Source organism: Bactrocera tryoni, chromosome 3, assembly GCF_016617805.1.
Source record: "Bactrocera tryoni isolate S06 chromosome 3, CSIRO_BtryS06_freeze2, whole genome shotgun sequence".
Classification (NCBI taxonomy): domain Eukaryota; kingdom Metazoa; phylum Arthropoda; class Insecta; order Diptera; family Tephritidae; genus Bactrocera; species Bactrocera tryoni.
The window spans coordinates 76,387,647-76,405,437 of NC_052501.1; the positions used below are offsets into that span (position 1 = coordinate 76,387,647).

At 36.5% G+C, this 17,791-nt stretch overlaps 1 protein-coding gene across 2 annotated transcripts in view; it reads left to right on the forward strand.

Annotated features, from left to right (window-relative positions):
* The first annotated feature begins 1,767 nt into the window (after window positions 1–1,767).
* LOC120772762 (cartilage oligomeric matrix protein-like) overlaps window positions 1,768–17,791 on the forward strand; it is a 33,900-nt gene continuing 17,876 nt past the window's right edge. For both annotated transcript variants that reach the window (XM_040101534.1, XM_040101535.1), the window contains exons 1-8: window positions 1,768–1,937; window positions 9,417–9,698; window positions 9,974–10,040; window positions 11,129–11,444; window positions 11,562–11,694; window positions 11,839–11,970; window positions 15,898–16,089; window positions 16,384–16,501. In XM_040101534.1, the coding sequence (XP_039957468.1) occupies window positions 9,620–9,698; window positions 9,974–10,040; window positions 11,129–11,444; window positions 11,562–11,694; window positions 11,839–11,970; window positions 15,898–16,089; window positions 16,384–16,501 (1,037 nt within the window). In that variant the 5' untranslated portion in view covers window positions 1,768–1,937; window positions 9,417–9,619. The remainder of the gene's footprint in view (window positions 1,938–9,416; window positions 9,699–9,973; window positions 10,041–11,128; window positions 11,445–11,561; window positions 11,695–11,838; window positions 11,971–15,897; window positions 16,090–16,383; window positions 16,502–17,791) is intronic.

Sequence of the window (17,791 nt, forward strand, 5' to 3'; positions counted from 1 at the left end):
TATTTTGCGTTGGATTTCGAAGCTCGCGTTATTCTTTGTGATAATGCTGGTTCCAAGATAGACGAGAATATCTACAACTTCGAAGTTATAACTATCATCAGTGGCGACGACTGTTTGTTTGATGGCAGGAGATATTTTGTCTTGCCCTCAGACCCATTTGTTTCGTTTACTTATCCAGTCTGGAGAAAGCGGATCTAAAGGCGCGGATGTTAGGGCCAATGATATCGATGTCATCAGCGTACGGTGTACAGCTAACCCTTGCAGAAGATTGTATCTTCACTATTCAGCTCTGTAGCTCGAATTCTTTTCTGTTCTCTTGTTTCTATTAAAGCTTAATCTTTATGGTTCCATATTACCTTAGTGTCTTAGAGATCTTCTCACTGAAAGCTGGCATTACAAAACACATATCCAGATTCTAGATTTTGTTCTTCCGTATTTCGAAATGTCTTCTGTAGTGTCTGGCCTGAACTTTGTAACTTTGGATCAGATATTAAATCGAGATCTTACGAAACGGAGCTTCCAAGCCCCAGAACATTGTTTGACGATCTCATATCGTTGCACGAGTACCGTTATCGTTAAATTACGGTCAACTAAGCACAAATTTTAATTGAGGAACCACCCTGTCAGAGAAACTACAGTGTTTTATGCGAGACTTTTCCATTACTTTCCAATTTGTACAAAAGTGAGTGTTCAGTCTACAACGCGAATCAAAATCCGACGGAGCTTCGGTATTTTCAGACTATTTTGATGATTGCTTTCAAACACTCAGCAATGGAACTAAATTTTAGGGAAGGAAAATTTGCAATACTTACACTGAATTGACGCCATTAAAGCTTTATTGCTGTTAGAAGCCTCTTTACCACCTTTTAGTACAAGACCATTGCCAGAGTGTATTGCCAAGCAGTACACCAATAGGTACTTACTTTAGCCAAGAAAAATAAATTTACGTTTTGCAAACAAAAAGAAATTAAAAAAATAAATAGAAACCTTACGGACCACATACATTTTTTCCAACACCAGCGCCCACTGTATCATCAAAGGAGTATGTATGAGCTTATTGAAATCGGTGCAACTACTTGTTTGCTTGTTCGTCGGCGCGCTTCGAACACGTTCGATGGCTAAAAAGCGCTCGCGTGCTACAAACAACTCGACGACTAAGCGCGTGGTCGCAGACAAATGTAGTGGCGCGCGTTGCTTGAATTTTTCACTGACAGCCAACAACAGCTGTCCCAACCATGAGAACATGTTGACTCGACTCTAGCTGTTGCATTTGCTGTCGCTAACGGCGACTAACAACGCGCAAGTTGCTGCTGTTGCCGCTGCTGCCCAACTCTCTACCCAAAAACCATTTGACTTGCGGAAAAACTCGTCTGCCTACGCGCGTGCGCATATGCGCCAACCAACCAGCCAAGTCGCTACACTTTGCTCGCACAACACGCCACACGAATTTGGTACATGTCGTTTATGCAGCGCCACCGCCACCGCCGTGACCGCGGCCAGATCGTCGATCACTCGCTTGGCGGCTACCTGGCGCGCTCGTCAATCGCCATAAAAAGTCGCCGCTAGCACTTTTGTCAACTGGTGGCAGCAACAGCCAGCGCAACAGCAATAACAGCAGGAGCTGGCAGTTGTTGTAGCAGCAGCCAAGCGCGCAACATTTGTTGTTGACGTTTGACAGCGGCAACAGTTGCATACACGCGCCGAATACGGTGATCCCACTGATCGCGTTGAACGCGCTAATCATTTCTACGCCGTACTACACGAGCGTCGTGTCACGCGGTGAGTGAGCGCAGAGAATTTTAGTGTGCCTTCGAAGTTCTTGTGCACGCGTCGCGCGAAGTGTTTGGGGCGCGATTAGTTGGGCTGAGTGGTTGCTTGTTGTAAGTGGGCGGCGGAAAGCGCCTTTGTGGTGATCTTGTGGATCTTGTTTACAAAAGGTTCCTTTTTTGCTATATGTTGTATTGTGTTGTGTTGTGTGAGATGATCGCTGTGAAAATGTGAAGAGAGCGTCTTGCAACGTGTGAGTGTCCTGTCGTTGCATGGTGCTTGATTATATGAAAAAGTGGTGGTTTCGAAAAAAAATAAATGACAGCGCAAAAGCGAAGTTTAAAAGTATTTGTGTTCGTAGAAAGCTTGCCTAACGGATCCTTTTCAGTTCCAGATGAGTTCACGCTTCACTTTACTTTTTTTATAGCAAAAAATTATATCGTCTCGTTAAGCTATTAGCTGAATCGTTCGTTACTACTGACTGCAAAAAATGAATAGTCAAAACTCACTTCATTTGTATAACTTATTTAAGGGGTACTCAACTCTGTAGCTTTCTGTGTCGCGCTCTTGATGTAGGTGTTTGCCTGCCACCTTCGCACATTCTGCTTTATGGCATTAATAAGATTAAAAATATTTTGTCGCGATATTAAGAGTAAAAATGACGATTTGCCTTTACTTATTTGCAACGCTGTAAATTTCGAATGCAGTGCTGCGAGCGCGGCGCAGGAAGTGATGTCATGTGCTGGAAATGCAAGTGAAGAATGTGTCATAAAAAATATTTTTGAAATGCATGAAGCGAGAGGTATACTGTATCCTAAGTGGTGCGGGTGTATGGATTAATTTACTCGTCGAATTTGTATAAGAGGAATGTATATCCAATAAGCAATATCAATTCGTTTGTTGGTCACTTTCAAAAGTATCTTAGGGGTGCCAGGTGTAAGCTGAACAAATTCTCTAAAGCTGAGTTTAATTTTAGTTAGTCTAGGAATGGAAACTTGTACTATCCAGATGGAATTAATTGCTGATGTATGAGCTACTTTAATCGACCGAAGTTCAGCTCGTAGCTTCTTTCTGGTTTAAATAGCATCCGATCCTCATTTTTGCAGAATCAGAAGATTGATGATACATGCCCAGCTCATTAGCCTTTCTCAGTCTTATATGTGTATTTTATTTAGGTTTAGGTAGTAAATATGAGCCTAGTTCCGAAGCTGTCTGTAATATCCATAGACTGACTGGACTTTCATTTATGCTGATGATATGTTTTTACTGAATTGACTTGGTTATTAGAGCTTTGTTCGCAGTAAAGAAGGGTATCGAAGAAAGTTTAAGCTAACCTTTGTATTGGTCGGAGATAGACTGACTGTTACGAATTTCGTCAGACATAGTCATTGTTGGGGTTAGATTTCTGCTTATAAAATATTCTCAGTCAAAAGTTGTCTTCAAATGGTCCCTTCAAACACTTTGCTCAGTAGTAAATCCTCCTACAAGGGGCCGTGTTCTGGCCACTCCTAAGTGAATGGCCCCATCGTCCACAGGCAGCGGCGTGAATATCGTTCGAATGGATGATAACGCTCCAGCTCCAAGTGGAAAACCTCCACTCTATTAGAGCGATCAAGTTGTGGAAACACGGCTATAATCGCGAAAACGGAGCAGTAAAGAAGAAGAAGAAGCATATCGGTACATACGCCAGTCTAAGGCTAAGGCATGGATAAAGTATTTACGCTTGTTCTTCACATCGATCCTCCAACAAAAAGGTAGATTTTCTCAGGAAAGAGTTTATCATAACAGGTTTTCAATGTACCCAGTCGGAAATCTCCCTAAGGAAATGGGTCAAAGAAACTAAAGATTGATGGAAGGCTATATATATTTAAAAACCCCCAAAACAAGTTTTATTTCCGAGCTTACTGCATGACTTAAAACTTAAAGTTAACGATAAAAAGGAGATCGTTGGGGTCAGATATTCAGAAATCACTTCTTAAAGACAGTTCTTCCTCATCAACAGTTCCGACTCGCTATTCGACTCAGTAGCAGCGACATTACCATGAGGTAGATTGAAATTTTGAACTATTTAATTTCAAAGCAATTTCCAATAATCTTCCAGGTTCATCTGTGCCTTTTATGAGAGTATGTAGAGTTAGTTCCACTAATTTTGAATTCTTCATATACCTTGACATCAAGATATACACGAAACATTGCAGAAAAGATTGATGATCTCTTTCGACAGCAATATAACTGATTCCTTCATCGCTCACATTTCTCTAGGCGATTATTAACACTTTTATCCATCGTTTCTAGTACCAATGTTGACTTCATTCAGTCTAATGAAGAGCAGAAATTATTCAGAGTCTAAGAAAAGTAACAAGTACACAAGTCACATAACATAAAATGCAATAAAAATGTGTACAATTGTAACAACAGTTAGTCAGCCTTGCGGCCAACAATCGATTGCAGCGGCAAAAAGCTGTAAGCGGCTTATCAAACCGTCACAAAGTGAGTTCAGTAGCTCACAGCAGGCCAAATGACAGCTACGGCGCGTTGTTGTTGTTGCTGCCGAGGCAAAGAATGCTGATCCGACAGTCGCACAGATTATACATATGAGATATGAAGATCGTCGCTGTGCGATCAAGCCAAACTGACAGACGCACTGATCGTTAGATAGCCGAATGCTGCTACACATAAACGAAGACTTGTAAACTTAAGTAGGCATAAGTACGTAGCAATGTTGACAAAGAATTGGGGGGAAAAAGTGACACTTCAACTGTCACTGATCGGCTGTATTGATTACCCGCTGCTTTCTTTCAAGCAAACACTAGTGAGCTTTTCGACAAACAGCGGTTGGGCGATTAAAGGTGCCCGAGTTGCAAAGCGTGTGTTGGTGGGCAAGAAAAGCCGCTTGGAATTTCCTTTCTACACAATTCAGTTTACCGAGTTTTTTCACATGTCATTTCAAGTGCGTGGGTTGTGAGGAATTCATTTAAGCTGCTATTTCCTGCGTCGCGCGTAGAAATTGACAAACAATTACTAAGAAAGTGAAAACTGGTAGCTTTTGTTGGTGTATGACACAATCGCTGCTTCGTGGTTTTGCGGTTATGATATAGCTTCTTATATATATTTATATAATTAGCTTAGAGTCCATTTAAGCATATTTGAGTGAGCTAATTTCATACCACACCGCTTGGCGACTTGTGAAACTTTTGAAGCATCCAAATTGCGGGACACTTTTGAAAAAGCTCGAATGAGTACAGCTTGATTGGCTTTGCCCACAAATGTAGATTTATTCTTATTGACTGTGTTAGTACTCTTCAGCTGGCAACAATCTAAATGGAAGGCTTTATTTGGCGGGCTGACTGGTTTGGCAATTTACTTAACGGGATTGCATCAAATTAAGTTGAGCTCTCTGCTCGAGAGAGGAAAAAAAAAAGATTTTTTTTTATTTATTCTTCTTAGCAAAGTACATAAATCAAAAAATTAAAATGTTTATAAATAAAACTTATTTTTTTCTCATCATTTAAGACGTCTACGTCTACGTCTCAGTTAGTCCATCCATTGAGTCCAATATACGAAGACTCGTTCGACCTGCTAATGACACGCGTGATGTTTTCCTACAAGTCCTGAATCGCAGCGGGACTGTTCGCATAGACTTTAGACTTTACATATCCCTGCAGGAAAAAGTCTCACCGAAGAGATTTCTTTCAACAAATGCATTGATTGATGCGATGTGTGAGAAGTGGCGCCGTTTTATTAAAATGTCTAAGCCGAGATCATATTCTTCCATTTTAGGCATCAAATAGTTGGTTATCATTGCTCGATAACGGTCGTCATTGACAGTTACGTTCTTACCGTCATCATTTTTGCAGAAATTCGGACCGATGATTCCACCGGCCCACAAACTACACCAAACCGTTGTTTTTTCTGGATGAAATGGCAGCCCTTGAATCCCTTGAGGTTGCTCTTTGTCCCAAATGCGGCAATTGTGCTTTTTTACATACCCATTGAGCCAGAAATGGGCCTCATCGTTGAACAAAATTTGGCTCGAAAACGTCGGATCTTCTTGGAACTTTTCAGGAGCCCATAGAACAAAGCTTGAGAAGATTGAGCGCATTGCAGAAGCTGTTTCTTGTACGCTTTCGATTTAAGATCTCGGCGAAAAATACGCCAAGTCATTCCATACGTCAGTCCGAGTTACTGCGAACGGCGCCGAATAGACGGTCTTCGTGTACACTTTCAGCGCGCTGCTATATTTTCTTCACTGCGAGCTGGACGGGGCCGATTCGGTAGAATATTATCCAATAATGTATGAATGTTTTTATGCATCCATGAATATATTGGTATTTAAGTCACTGAAACAGATAATATCAGTCATTTTCGCGCTCTTATTTTTTGTTTTTCATATTCAACCAGAAATCGAGTATAATTACTAGGTTTAGTTTCTTAATCCCCTTTGGAAAAGAACTTCCACTTTCAAGTCAATTAGGAAGTCACATCATTTGTAACAACAGATCTAGGTCCAAAATGTTTACTTTGGAAGCACTTTTCAAACAGAGATCAAACATAATGTCCGTATATTTAAAGCCTCATGCTTTTTTGCTGGTATATGTGCGTGGCGTCTCGTCTTTTGTGTAGGCTCTGCCAGCTTCACGTGTCTTACAGTACTTGCAAAACCTCGCTGTCTTTGATAAAAAACTATAAACGTTGGACCAATGAGGAAAACAAGCCTTGTCGAATATTTATTAAAGGGTTGTCTTTCCAGTTACCATTTGTAATTGATGCTACGATGAAAAGATGGTTGAATCTTGTGTTTAACTCTATCACACCCTACTCACAAATTTGGTAAAATAATAAGCTGGTTGAGAATTACAGGCATGTGGGAACGAAAATATAGTATAATAAGCAAACGGAACGAAGTACAACATAAGACCTCTTTATCTGTATTTCATCATTTTCATTTCTTCCTAACTCGCTCACCTTATCATCACTTTCTGCTCTTTTCGCTGTTCTCAGCTTCTATATCTCTCTCTCTTGGTGAGCACTTACCAACAGAGAGTGTGGTGAAGCCTTTAATGCGCTTGAGTTAACGATTTGGCCGCCCCTCCAAAATATTAGCATGCCAAATAATTTCTAATAACTTGTAAATAATAAACGTGTATTTTCCAGCTGTTCTCTAGCAATAACAAATTTTGGCCTTTTCATAAAGAATATTATAATTTATTTCTCTCTTGTGCATAAATTTATTTATTCTATGTTGTTGTCACATTTGCCTTTGCGTCTACTGCATCTTCCAACTGTGTTGACAAGTCGTGCGCAACTCAATTATGGCAACGGCAACATTTGTTGACTGAATTTGGTTGCATTTGCCGGTTTGTCTCTTTGCCACATTCCACACGATGACATTTCTGCGACGCTGCCTCATTGAATGTGGTGTAACGAGTAACACGCTTCCACCCAAACGCACCGTCTCTCTCCCGTTCACCCACCTTCACGACGCAGCGACGCACGATTTTTGTAGTTGACACTTGTGTGTGTGTGTTTGTATGTGTGTTGTTTGTTTTGTGCGAGGTCTCTTATCAACTCAGCTGTCAACGCATAAATGATAATAGATTTGTGTGTTTGACTAGCCAATTGGCTACTGTTTAATTACGCGCTATGGCATTGGCATAAAGCTCTGTGATTTGTGCACATTTTTGGGAAAACAATTTTTGAATATAGAAAAATGTATTTTTATGCAAAAAATTTAGTTTAAAAAAATTAAATTCATTTATCATAATGCAAAAAAATTATTTGTTTACCGTACTTAAACTATCTTTTATATCTGAATTTGAAAAATTTAGTGAAAAAAAATTCAAAACTATTCAGTTCGCTCTTTAATTATATTTTCCCAATTTTACCGAAAATTTTCTTTTTGGGAAAATTTTTTTTAGGATTATTAATTTATTAAAATATGTTAAGACTTCTTATTAAATTAATAAATTTATCTTAAATTAATATTTTTTTTTGCAATAAATATTCTTCGCAGAAATTTCATAAAATTTATTTTTGAAAAACTTCCAATTTTTTTTTAAGTTTTCAAATTCTTGTTTTCAAAAATTTTACATTTTTTTTATCCAAACATTTTCAGAAAACTTTTTATTTACTAAATATAAGAAAAATCAGTTTATCAATAAATTTAGCAAAAATATATTTTAGTAATTTTTCCTATTAGGGAAATTTTAGATTTTCTCTTAAATTAATATATTGTTTTCTAAAAATATTTCTTCAAGAAAAAATTTCATAAAAAATTCTGTTTCAAATAAATTTTTTCTTTCCCAAAAAATAAATAAAAAAACAAACTTATTTTGAACAAAATTTTTTATGAAATTTTTTCTTGAAAAAATATTTTTATATTTATATTATATAATAGATTATATGTATATTTATATAAATAAATAAAAAAAATATAATTTCTTCATCTTATTTATATTTCAAATTTATTTTTCGATTTGAAGTTTTTTGATATACATATGTATAATGTTCAAACAATTTGTTGCAAATATGTGTTCTAATATTTTTTTTAATTAAAATAATTTAAAGTCTCCTCTTAAATTAATAATATTTTGCAAAAAAAAAAAATCAAAAAAAAAAAAAATTGTGCTGTTTTTTTTTAATAATAAAATTTTTTTTTTTAATTTTTGTTTTTTATTTTTAATAATAAGAAATGTTTGCAGTTCATCAAAACTTTTTGCTTTTTAAATAAAAAGGGAAGCATTTAGTATTATTTATATTTTGAATGTTTGCTTTTCTAATTTTAGAACCATAAGTATTTATGAATTTAATTTTTTTTCAAATTCAATGATAAAATTGAAAAAAACATTTTCTTTTGAAAGTCAAATTTCTGATTTTTAATCAAAGCAAATAAAACTATTTGCACCTGTGATCAAAAACTATTTTTTATTAAATAAATAATAAAAAAAAAAATATTTTGAAAATTCAGAAATTTTATTAAAAAAAAATTATTTTTGAAAAATTGGAAATTTTTATTTAAAAACAAAAAAAATTATTTCGAAAAATTGGAAATTTTTATTTTTTTTAATTTTTTAGTTGTTTCAGTTTTTTGGGTTTCGAAAATATATATTTTTGTCGAACTCGAATTTTTTTCTGGTTTTGAAAATTTTTTTTTTTCAAACTCAATTTAACTTGATGTAGCACTATTTTTTTAGTCTTCTGCTAGTCTTTCTTTTACAAACAAGAAAAACAAACTGTTTCACTTCAGAAATCAGAAAACAGAAATTCATATTTAATTTCGAAAGCGGAAAGTATTGTCAAAAAAATCGCTACAAATTTAAAAAAATGTCCAGTCATTGCTGGAAGATTTAATTATAAATATTTTTTTGTTGTAGCTAATTAGGACTATAGAAAAATTGAATATCTATGTATTAAAAAATATTTTTTTTCAAGTAAATCTTTTTATTTAGTTTCATATCTGCCTACACCAACTGAGCATAAGTTAGAAATCATTTTTGCAAATAAATTAAAAATAAAAATAAAATATTTGTAAATAAAATTCTTCATGAATTTGAGCAAACTTGGTGGCACAATACCTTGTATTTACTTTGCTCTTGCAATTCGTAATGCCTGTTTCATTTGCTTTCTGTTTATTTTGTAAATTTTTGCAGCTGACGAATATTCGATAAGACGCCGACAAATATCAGAGACAAGTACACACATACTTACATATGCAAACACTTAAGAATTACAGCAGCAAAAACATCAAATCAGATAACAATTTGTAAGTTTCATAAACCGCTTTAAAGCGCTACAACAACAACAAGCACAACAAATTGCAGACCACCGCGTTTGTTTTTCTCGAAGCTGCGCAATGAATTGGCGGCTTTTATTTATTTTGGTCGCCACAACACTGTGGATTGGCGATGTATCATCACTGTCACTGGATCCAGGTGGGTGCCAAAGCTGAATGCATGATTTTCGCTTTTAATATTTATTAATCAATATTTGCGGTTACAACTTCCCTTGATTACCAAATATTTTGCAAAGTTTTGGCGAAAATCGCGGCAATATTTAAGCATGCTGATAAATATTGTATATGTACAAGTGTATAACATATGTTTATATATATATATGTTTATATACATTTTATTTCATATATATATTTCACATTCAAACTTGCATCATTTAACATTTTTGAACCAATAAATTTGAATTTTTTGCACAGTGGCGTCCGCCGAATTGGAACAACACATCAAAAAGGGAGATTGTGTGATTTCTATGCGACACATACGGTAAGTCATAAGCGCTATTTGCGAGAAATACATACACAAGTATATAATGCATGTATATTAAAATATGTGGGAAATGGACAATAGAATTTAAAAGTCAATAAATTGTGTTGAAGATTCTTTACATAATGTACTTGCTCCAGCTGTATAGAAAGTGATATAGACCTTCCTTCACTCACTTTTCTTCTCTATCGCTCTCTGTCTATATCTTTATTCCACTCATTCTAACTCTACCTTTCTCTATCTATAATTTCTATTCTCTCTCCTAACTAACCAACTCCTAAGCCTAAATTTCGCTCTTTGTATGTTTATTTTTCCCTCCCATTGCCTACATCAAGGGTTTTTCAATAAGGACGCTAAAACAGTAACGAAGTTATATTTTTTCCGCAATTTTGTCATTTCTTTTAAGTAAGGTTTGCCATTTCACTATGGAAAGATATACGATACAACTAAAAGTCGAAATCAATAAAGTTTACTACTGAAATTCAATTTCATTTAAATTTCATATATAAAAGTCAAACCTGAGTATTATAGATAGAGAAAGAACTTAATTTTTTTGGTAATCTTTAGCATTATTCCATATCTTGTGATATGGCAAAGTCATACAAATTGTAATTGCACTAGAGATGGTCAGACACCAATGATGCTCATGTACCAGTTGACAGTAATATGGAGTCCTCTCTCTGAGTCCTCTCTGTGTTGTAAAGAGTAAGGGTTTATTCATAGTTCTAGTTTTTGCGGCTGAAAAGTTGTCGTTAGTGTTTCAACCGTTGAGAAAGCTCCGAAACTCAGATTTTGACTTCAAAAAGTGGCACAAAAACCTTAAAACCTATTTTGGATGTTGATTCTAAAACAAATTTATTTCATCATATTTTGCCTGTAAGGCGGAAAAAGAAATTATTGTACACTGGGTGTTATAAATCTAGTAGTCGGAGATCGGATTATAACCTTGTAGTTTTTACCTCTTAAGTCCCCAGGTGTTGGGTCAAACCCTGAGCTCGTAAAATAAGACATTTCAACCTTTTTGATATACAATATCAAATATCTAGTATATCCAATCTCATTTTCTCTCTCTTACTCCAATTCCACAGTCCCCGTCGCAAATTGCATATCTCCATCGAAGCACTTTTCATGATCGACTTCCCAACGTTGAAGCATAAATTCTCCTTTTTCCTGGATCGACGCGAACAGCGTGTTACACTGGACATTAGCGCCAGCGGTGTAACGGAATCCTTACAATTCGTCATACCGAACATCAACGAGACGAGCACGATACGCTCGATGGCGTTGCACTTTCACAAAAACCGCATTGCGCTGCTGGTCGATTGCAAAGAGAGCGACGCACACGAGCTCGATATGAACCTATCGAAATTGTACATACAGATGGATGATCCGGTTATTAAATTGGTAAGTCAGATTTAAATGCGTAATAAAATGTGGTATAGCGAGCGGAAGGTGTCATAAATTTGGAATTAGTAATAACTGTTAACTCAAGTAACTGTAAGTTTTCATACTCTTTCGCAGTTCCGCGAACGCAAATATCCCTTGCATTTTGATGGCAATTTGGAGCATGCGCTGCAGCGCGCCAACTGTCAGAAAGGTCTCAATCGGCACGGCAATAGGCGCATGCTGAAGACGAAAGTCACCACAGAGCGTGGTAAGTAGGCGCTTAGTGTGGTTTGTGGCTGCAAACGCCGGAAAGTGACGCAATAAATAATTTTTTATTGACATTTTATATTTTTTGTTGCTTTTTTGCATTTATTGTTGCTATTTACCAATTGTTGTTGCTTTTTCATTGTAGAGAAAAATAAAAAACGCGACGTGCGCAACTTCTACAACTCGGACAGCAGTTATGAGCGCTTCACGCAACGTCAATTGCCGTTAGATTTCGAACAACGCGGCGATATACCGATGATGCATGGCGATTGTGAAGGTAAAATATGGAAATTTTCACAGTTTGATCTTCAAAAATGTTTTTATTTTAATTTTCCCATTTCTATGTGGACTCTTGTTTTGATTATTTTAAGTTATTACACCTCATAGATGGCAATAGTTGTGCGGTCTTTAGTGTCATTTGTGTAAATCTTTATTTAATTACTGGTTTATTTCTAGTTTTTTTGTTGTTATTGTGCGTTCACTTCCTGTATTTTCGCTTTCTACCTCTCCATCAATTTGTCTCAACTCATTTGCATATCTCGAGTGCAGCTCACATTCTTCTTTGAAACTGTCAATTCATTTAATAGACAAAGCCCACACTCGCTTTTGGCGTACAGTGTGAGAAAAAGGGCGAAGAAAGCCGGAATTACAATAACGCAGTGCATACAAAGTGATGTGGGAGTGGTTTCTATACATCTATAACGAATTTATTACTTAGTTTGTATAACAACTGAAAAAAGCTCAAAGGAACATCTGTGATAAGTAACGAAAGCTTTTCAAACATTTTTTTTAAAAAGATTCGATAAGTCTCTTGTACTACTTATGTTAGCAAATTTTCGAAATCGAACTAGGAGAATCTCTATGGATCATCCAATTTTCAATATTGTTTTTTTTATAAGATTCGACAAACCCCTTGTGCTACTTATATAAGCAAATTTGCGAAGTTAATATAAAAAAAGCTCTATGGGTCATCCACATGTTAAGAGTGTTTTTTTAAGCCTTGCCATTCATATTCATTTGGCAACCGAGAAAAGCTCAATCTGCTCAAGCACATCTGTGATAAGTTTGGAAAGCTTTTCAATACTGCTGTTTATAAGATTTGATAAACATATTGCTTTAGAAGATCCAATGTACTCATTATACCACATACTAAGCAAATTTTCGAAACTGAGCCACAAAAAGCTCTAAGGAGCATCCATAGAAAGCTTAAGAGAGCTTTTTTAAGCTGTGTGATCAAATAAGTTATTACTAGACTCATATAAAAGTCAATTTAAAAAGGCTTATCTGTTGTGTTCTCCATTTTTTGTTTAATCATGCAATTTACGAAGGACTTTATGATAAGTGAGTGAAATTATGTTAAGACAAATTTAATTTCAAACCCATAAAAAGCTTGAAGGCATATCATTACTTTGTCTAAACGAGCGTTTTCAGATCTTAACGTACAAAAGCTTCGAGTGAAAAGCCCTTCTTAGACAAATTTGAAAGTCAACTTACAAAAAGCTTCAAAAGATGGATATTGAGCTTTCTTAGTTTCAAGTGATATTACTAATGTGCTTAAAAGTGTTTTTTTTTCAAGTTGTTAGTTCTGCACCCGAAAAGCTTGTCTTAGAACAATTTGAAAGTCATTCTACGAAAAGCCTCAAAAGAAAGGTATTGAGCTTTCTTAGCTTTTTATTCCTGATACAAGTTTGTAAAAGCAAAATAGCATGAATTTTATGTTATAGTCGCTCCCTTTCCTGGGCTTAATATAATATACATTAATATACCGTAATTAATAATGATTAGCTGCCTACCGTCAAAGCTTTTTTCAAGTTTGATGACAGATCTGATGATGCAGCACTGAGTATATAACGAGCAAGATTCACACAGTTTCTTTTAAGTTCATTGAACTGGATCAGTGTATCAGTTTACTAGGTCTCATGAAGCTAATATGAAGGCTGTTTCTTCAGCCAAAAATTTTGTTGGAAATTAATCAGCTTATCGTTAGCGTAATTAATCTTTTTAGCATATCTATCTATCTATATATAGTATATATTTACTTTGCCTAACAATAACATACCATAGAGCCTTCACAACTGCTGCTTTTGGTTTCGCCCATGACGGCATCCTACAGTTCGGAGCCGCAGTACAGTGTACTTAGCTGCACACCATAATCAAGCACTGTGACATGCGCGCTTGGGTGTATTCGGTAGTGTCAATCGACATTAGCGACGACATAGTAACCTCCATGGATTATCGAAATGTGCGAACTGGCAATTGCAGTGTACAAAATGGATTGCAGTGCAAAATAAGCGCTGTGCGTCTCTTTGTTATGCCACACCGCTGTATTATTATTGTTGAATATTGTTGTTATTTTGCCTGCCGCTGCTACTATCATACCTTGCACACAAACAGACCTCGCTTAGCCCACATGCAGCTGCGCATGCGCACCAAACACACAGCAGTGCAAGCCCACCGACCAGTATTCGTACAGTAATAAACGCCTTAAATGACGGCAACAACATTGGCGGCGTTGCAAACGTGTAATTCTTTTTTGCGCTTTTTTCACTCAACACACAGTTCCCCCTTACCGGTTATAGTGCCGCGTCTGCGAGCTTAGTCTACAATCATTCTTTTTTTATTTTTGCGCTACTATTAGTATGTCTGCAGCGCTGCTCTGACTTAATTTAGCTGCGCTTTAGCGGCACATCAGTTCTTATTAGTACACATACGGTCATTAAAATGAGTACACCGGCTTTAAATTGCACTGGAGTTCAAAATGCGCGTGTTTCGCCGATTTTAGATACTCAAAAAGTAATTCTTATTTAATCGCACAGCTTAAAAAAAGGTCTTTAATGCTTAACATTGATGTTCCTTAGAGTTTTTTACCTCAGTTTCGTAAACTTGCTTATAAAAGTAGTATAAGGGGTTTATCGGATCTTATAAATAGCAGCATTTAGAAGCTTTTCGATCTGGATAAAAAAGCTTAAAAAAGCGCTCTTCAGATGTTGATGATCCATAGAGCTTTTTTTAGTTCGATTTCGAAAATTTGCTCTATAAGTAGTACAAACGGTTTATCGAAACTTATAAAAAGCATTATTGAAAAGCTTCCGTTACTTATTACAGTTGTTCCTTTAAGCTTTTATGTATGTTATGTCAAGTGTGGTTGAAAGCTTTCATAGCTTGAACATCTTGCTTGTAAACATTCTCAAGTTACGCAAAATTAAGAGATAAGTGAAAGTATGAGCTGAGGTCGCTGTAGGTTTTCGAAGATATAGAGAACGGAATTTTCGCTCGACCTAAAATATTACCGAGATGCTTGAAAAGGCGAAGCAAGCCCCAAGGTAGTCTATCAAGCCGACGGAAACTTGTACCAAAACCCGTTAAATCCATAGAAGACTGAAAAAGATGATGATATTTGCTATACAAAAAAGAGACCTCTCAAGCAAGAGAATCTAATATGGTTTTTAAGAAGTATAAAGTAAGAAAAACCAGATCGCGAAGAATTCCTGTTCAAAAATGTAGAGTAAATGGGATACCCTAAACAAGAATAAAAACGATCTAGTAAAGGGCCGGTATTCGGACTATAGAACTTCTAACAGTTAACGATATAAAGTTAATATCTGCGAAAGTGCCGTTTGAGTTGAGTGAACTTTTGGCAGAGAACACTAAATGAAGTTCGAAGACAAAAAATTTACTATCTTTTTTAGATTTGGGACCGTTTTCTCTTCAGCTCTTCAAAACATTGGGTTTCTTTTGACGAACTTGGATAACACTGATCCTCGAAAACGTTGAGTGCAACTTTTATTTCGTTCCCAAACTCATTAGTAGTGTTAAGCTGTGCACAAATCAGATGTCACTAAGTGCATTCCGTAAAAATGGCTTGGATCTATAGATATCCGTTCACAGATAATCTGAGCTGACTAGCTCTACTAGTCAGATTGACTTCGTTAACCACTCATTTGGGGGCATTACTTGATATCGAAACTGAGAAATAGTTAAGTGAGGTCCTCAAATTCCAAACAACCTTACACTTACTTACATTTAGATAATCCCCGGATCCAACAAAGACATTGGTACCTATTGCAATTTCTGCGTGTGTACATATACCTTCAACCATATGTTTTTGTGTCGTCTAACCACTCATTATTCTTATACGTATTGCTGTTGTTTTTGTTTACTTGACTGTTTTTGTTTGTTTCACTCTTGATTCTTTTCTTCTTAGACGCCCTCGCAAAATCCATCAGCGACTTAATGGCTTTGGTAAAACTGCTGCGTGAAGATATCGCCCACCAACGCGAAGAGATCGCCTACTTGCGCAAACTGCTAGAGAACTGCGCTGGCTGCAAGGAGCCCACGACCAGCAATAGTCTACGCATCGAGCCGACTTGTCGCACTGCGAATCCATGTTATCCTGGTGAGTAGCCGTTAGAGTCAAATGCCAAATTTAATTTTACTGATTGCAACGCCTGCAAATCGCTACATTAGCTTTGGTCAACCCAAAAAGCCTATTCTGGTCGAACGCTTCTTTGATGGTCTAAACAAATACTTAGCCGTTTGCAGCGCGCACACCAGCGCTCGGCTCGACCGTTTTTATCGCAGTTACCCGCTTTATTGTCACTCGGTTTTCTCCTTTATTGTTCGCTCTCGCTTTATTTATTGTTACTATATATTTTTTTGTTTGCTTTCTTCTTATCCGCTTTTGTTGCAGGTGTTGACTGCTTTGAGACAATGGCGGGCCTGAGGTGCGGCCGCTGTCCGGCCGGCATGGTTGGTGACGGCAAGATCTGTAAGCCAGGCGTTACGTGCGCGGAGCGGCCCTGTTATGTGTAAGTGTCACCAGAGTGCTCGCATTTTTACGAGCTATTTTTATTGCACCATTTCTATTACAACTACATACATACTTATTTACATGCATTCAACAGTTAAAATTTGCTTGATTTCGTTTTACGACGCAAACGCAAATATTTTGATGTGCGCATGCGCAATTCATTCGCACCTTTTCGTGGCGAATTTAAATGCGTTCAATTAGCGATAGGTTTTTATAACATCAATAAGCTTCTCCATTGTGGAGGGATGTATATAGTGCTGTATTTTCGCACTTCCGCAATATTTTTGGATTTCAGTGAGCTTTTAGGTTGCATTTGTTCTAATTGTAAGTTTGAGGAAAATTTCTATATCTAACAGAACATCTGTTGTAGCTTGATATGTAAATAGCAAGCATCTTTGAGGATTTAACGATTCATTCTTTATTGAATTCTCTTTAAAACTGTGCTTAGAGCATCATTCTCAGTATCACAAACCCCATGAGTCCCCACAGAGTTTTTTTATAATTGTGGCAAAAAAGTAGCCCGAAATTCCCCGGGTACATGATATTTCAAAATAATGTAATTTTTTTAAGTTGACCGGGCTGTCCTTTATTATTATTCAGCAATGGATAGAAATAGCGAACAAAGAATTTGTCTCAAAAATTTATATTCCTTACCGAATTTCGTACTCGGAATCACTGCGAATGTTGGAAAAGGCTTACGGTGATTCAAAAACACAAGCCTACGCGAGGTACAAAGCTTTCAAAGACGGTCGAGATATCGTTGAAGACATGCCTCGTTCTGAACAAACTTCGACCTCTTCAACTGAGGACAATATTAAAAAAGTTAAGGATATGGTACTTCGAAAATCGTCAGGCAAATGTTAGAAAGATGGCAAGAGAGCTCGACATCTCTCGCGAGTCTGTTCGAATGATTTTTGTGGATATTGTGGTTCATACCCTCGCGTTATTGTTCGACTCGTCCCGAAAAAGCAGAATTTTTTCGAAAAAAAGGACAGTAAATAGTCCTCTTTGGATATGCTTGGTAGTACGAACTCCGATCCCACATTCATGGAGATCATTATGACTGCCGATCAGTCATGGGTTTATGACTTTAACATGCAAACAAGTCAACAATCATCTGAATGGAGGAAAAAAACGAGCCAGAACAAAAAACAAACCGCGCAAATTTGTTCAAAATTAAGGTCATGCTCATTATTGTTTTCGATATTCGTGGTTTGGTACATCATGAAATTGTAACGAAGACGCAGGCAATCAATAATGAGCTCTATTTAGCTGTAATGAGGCGTAT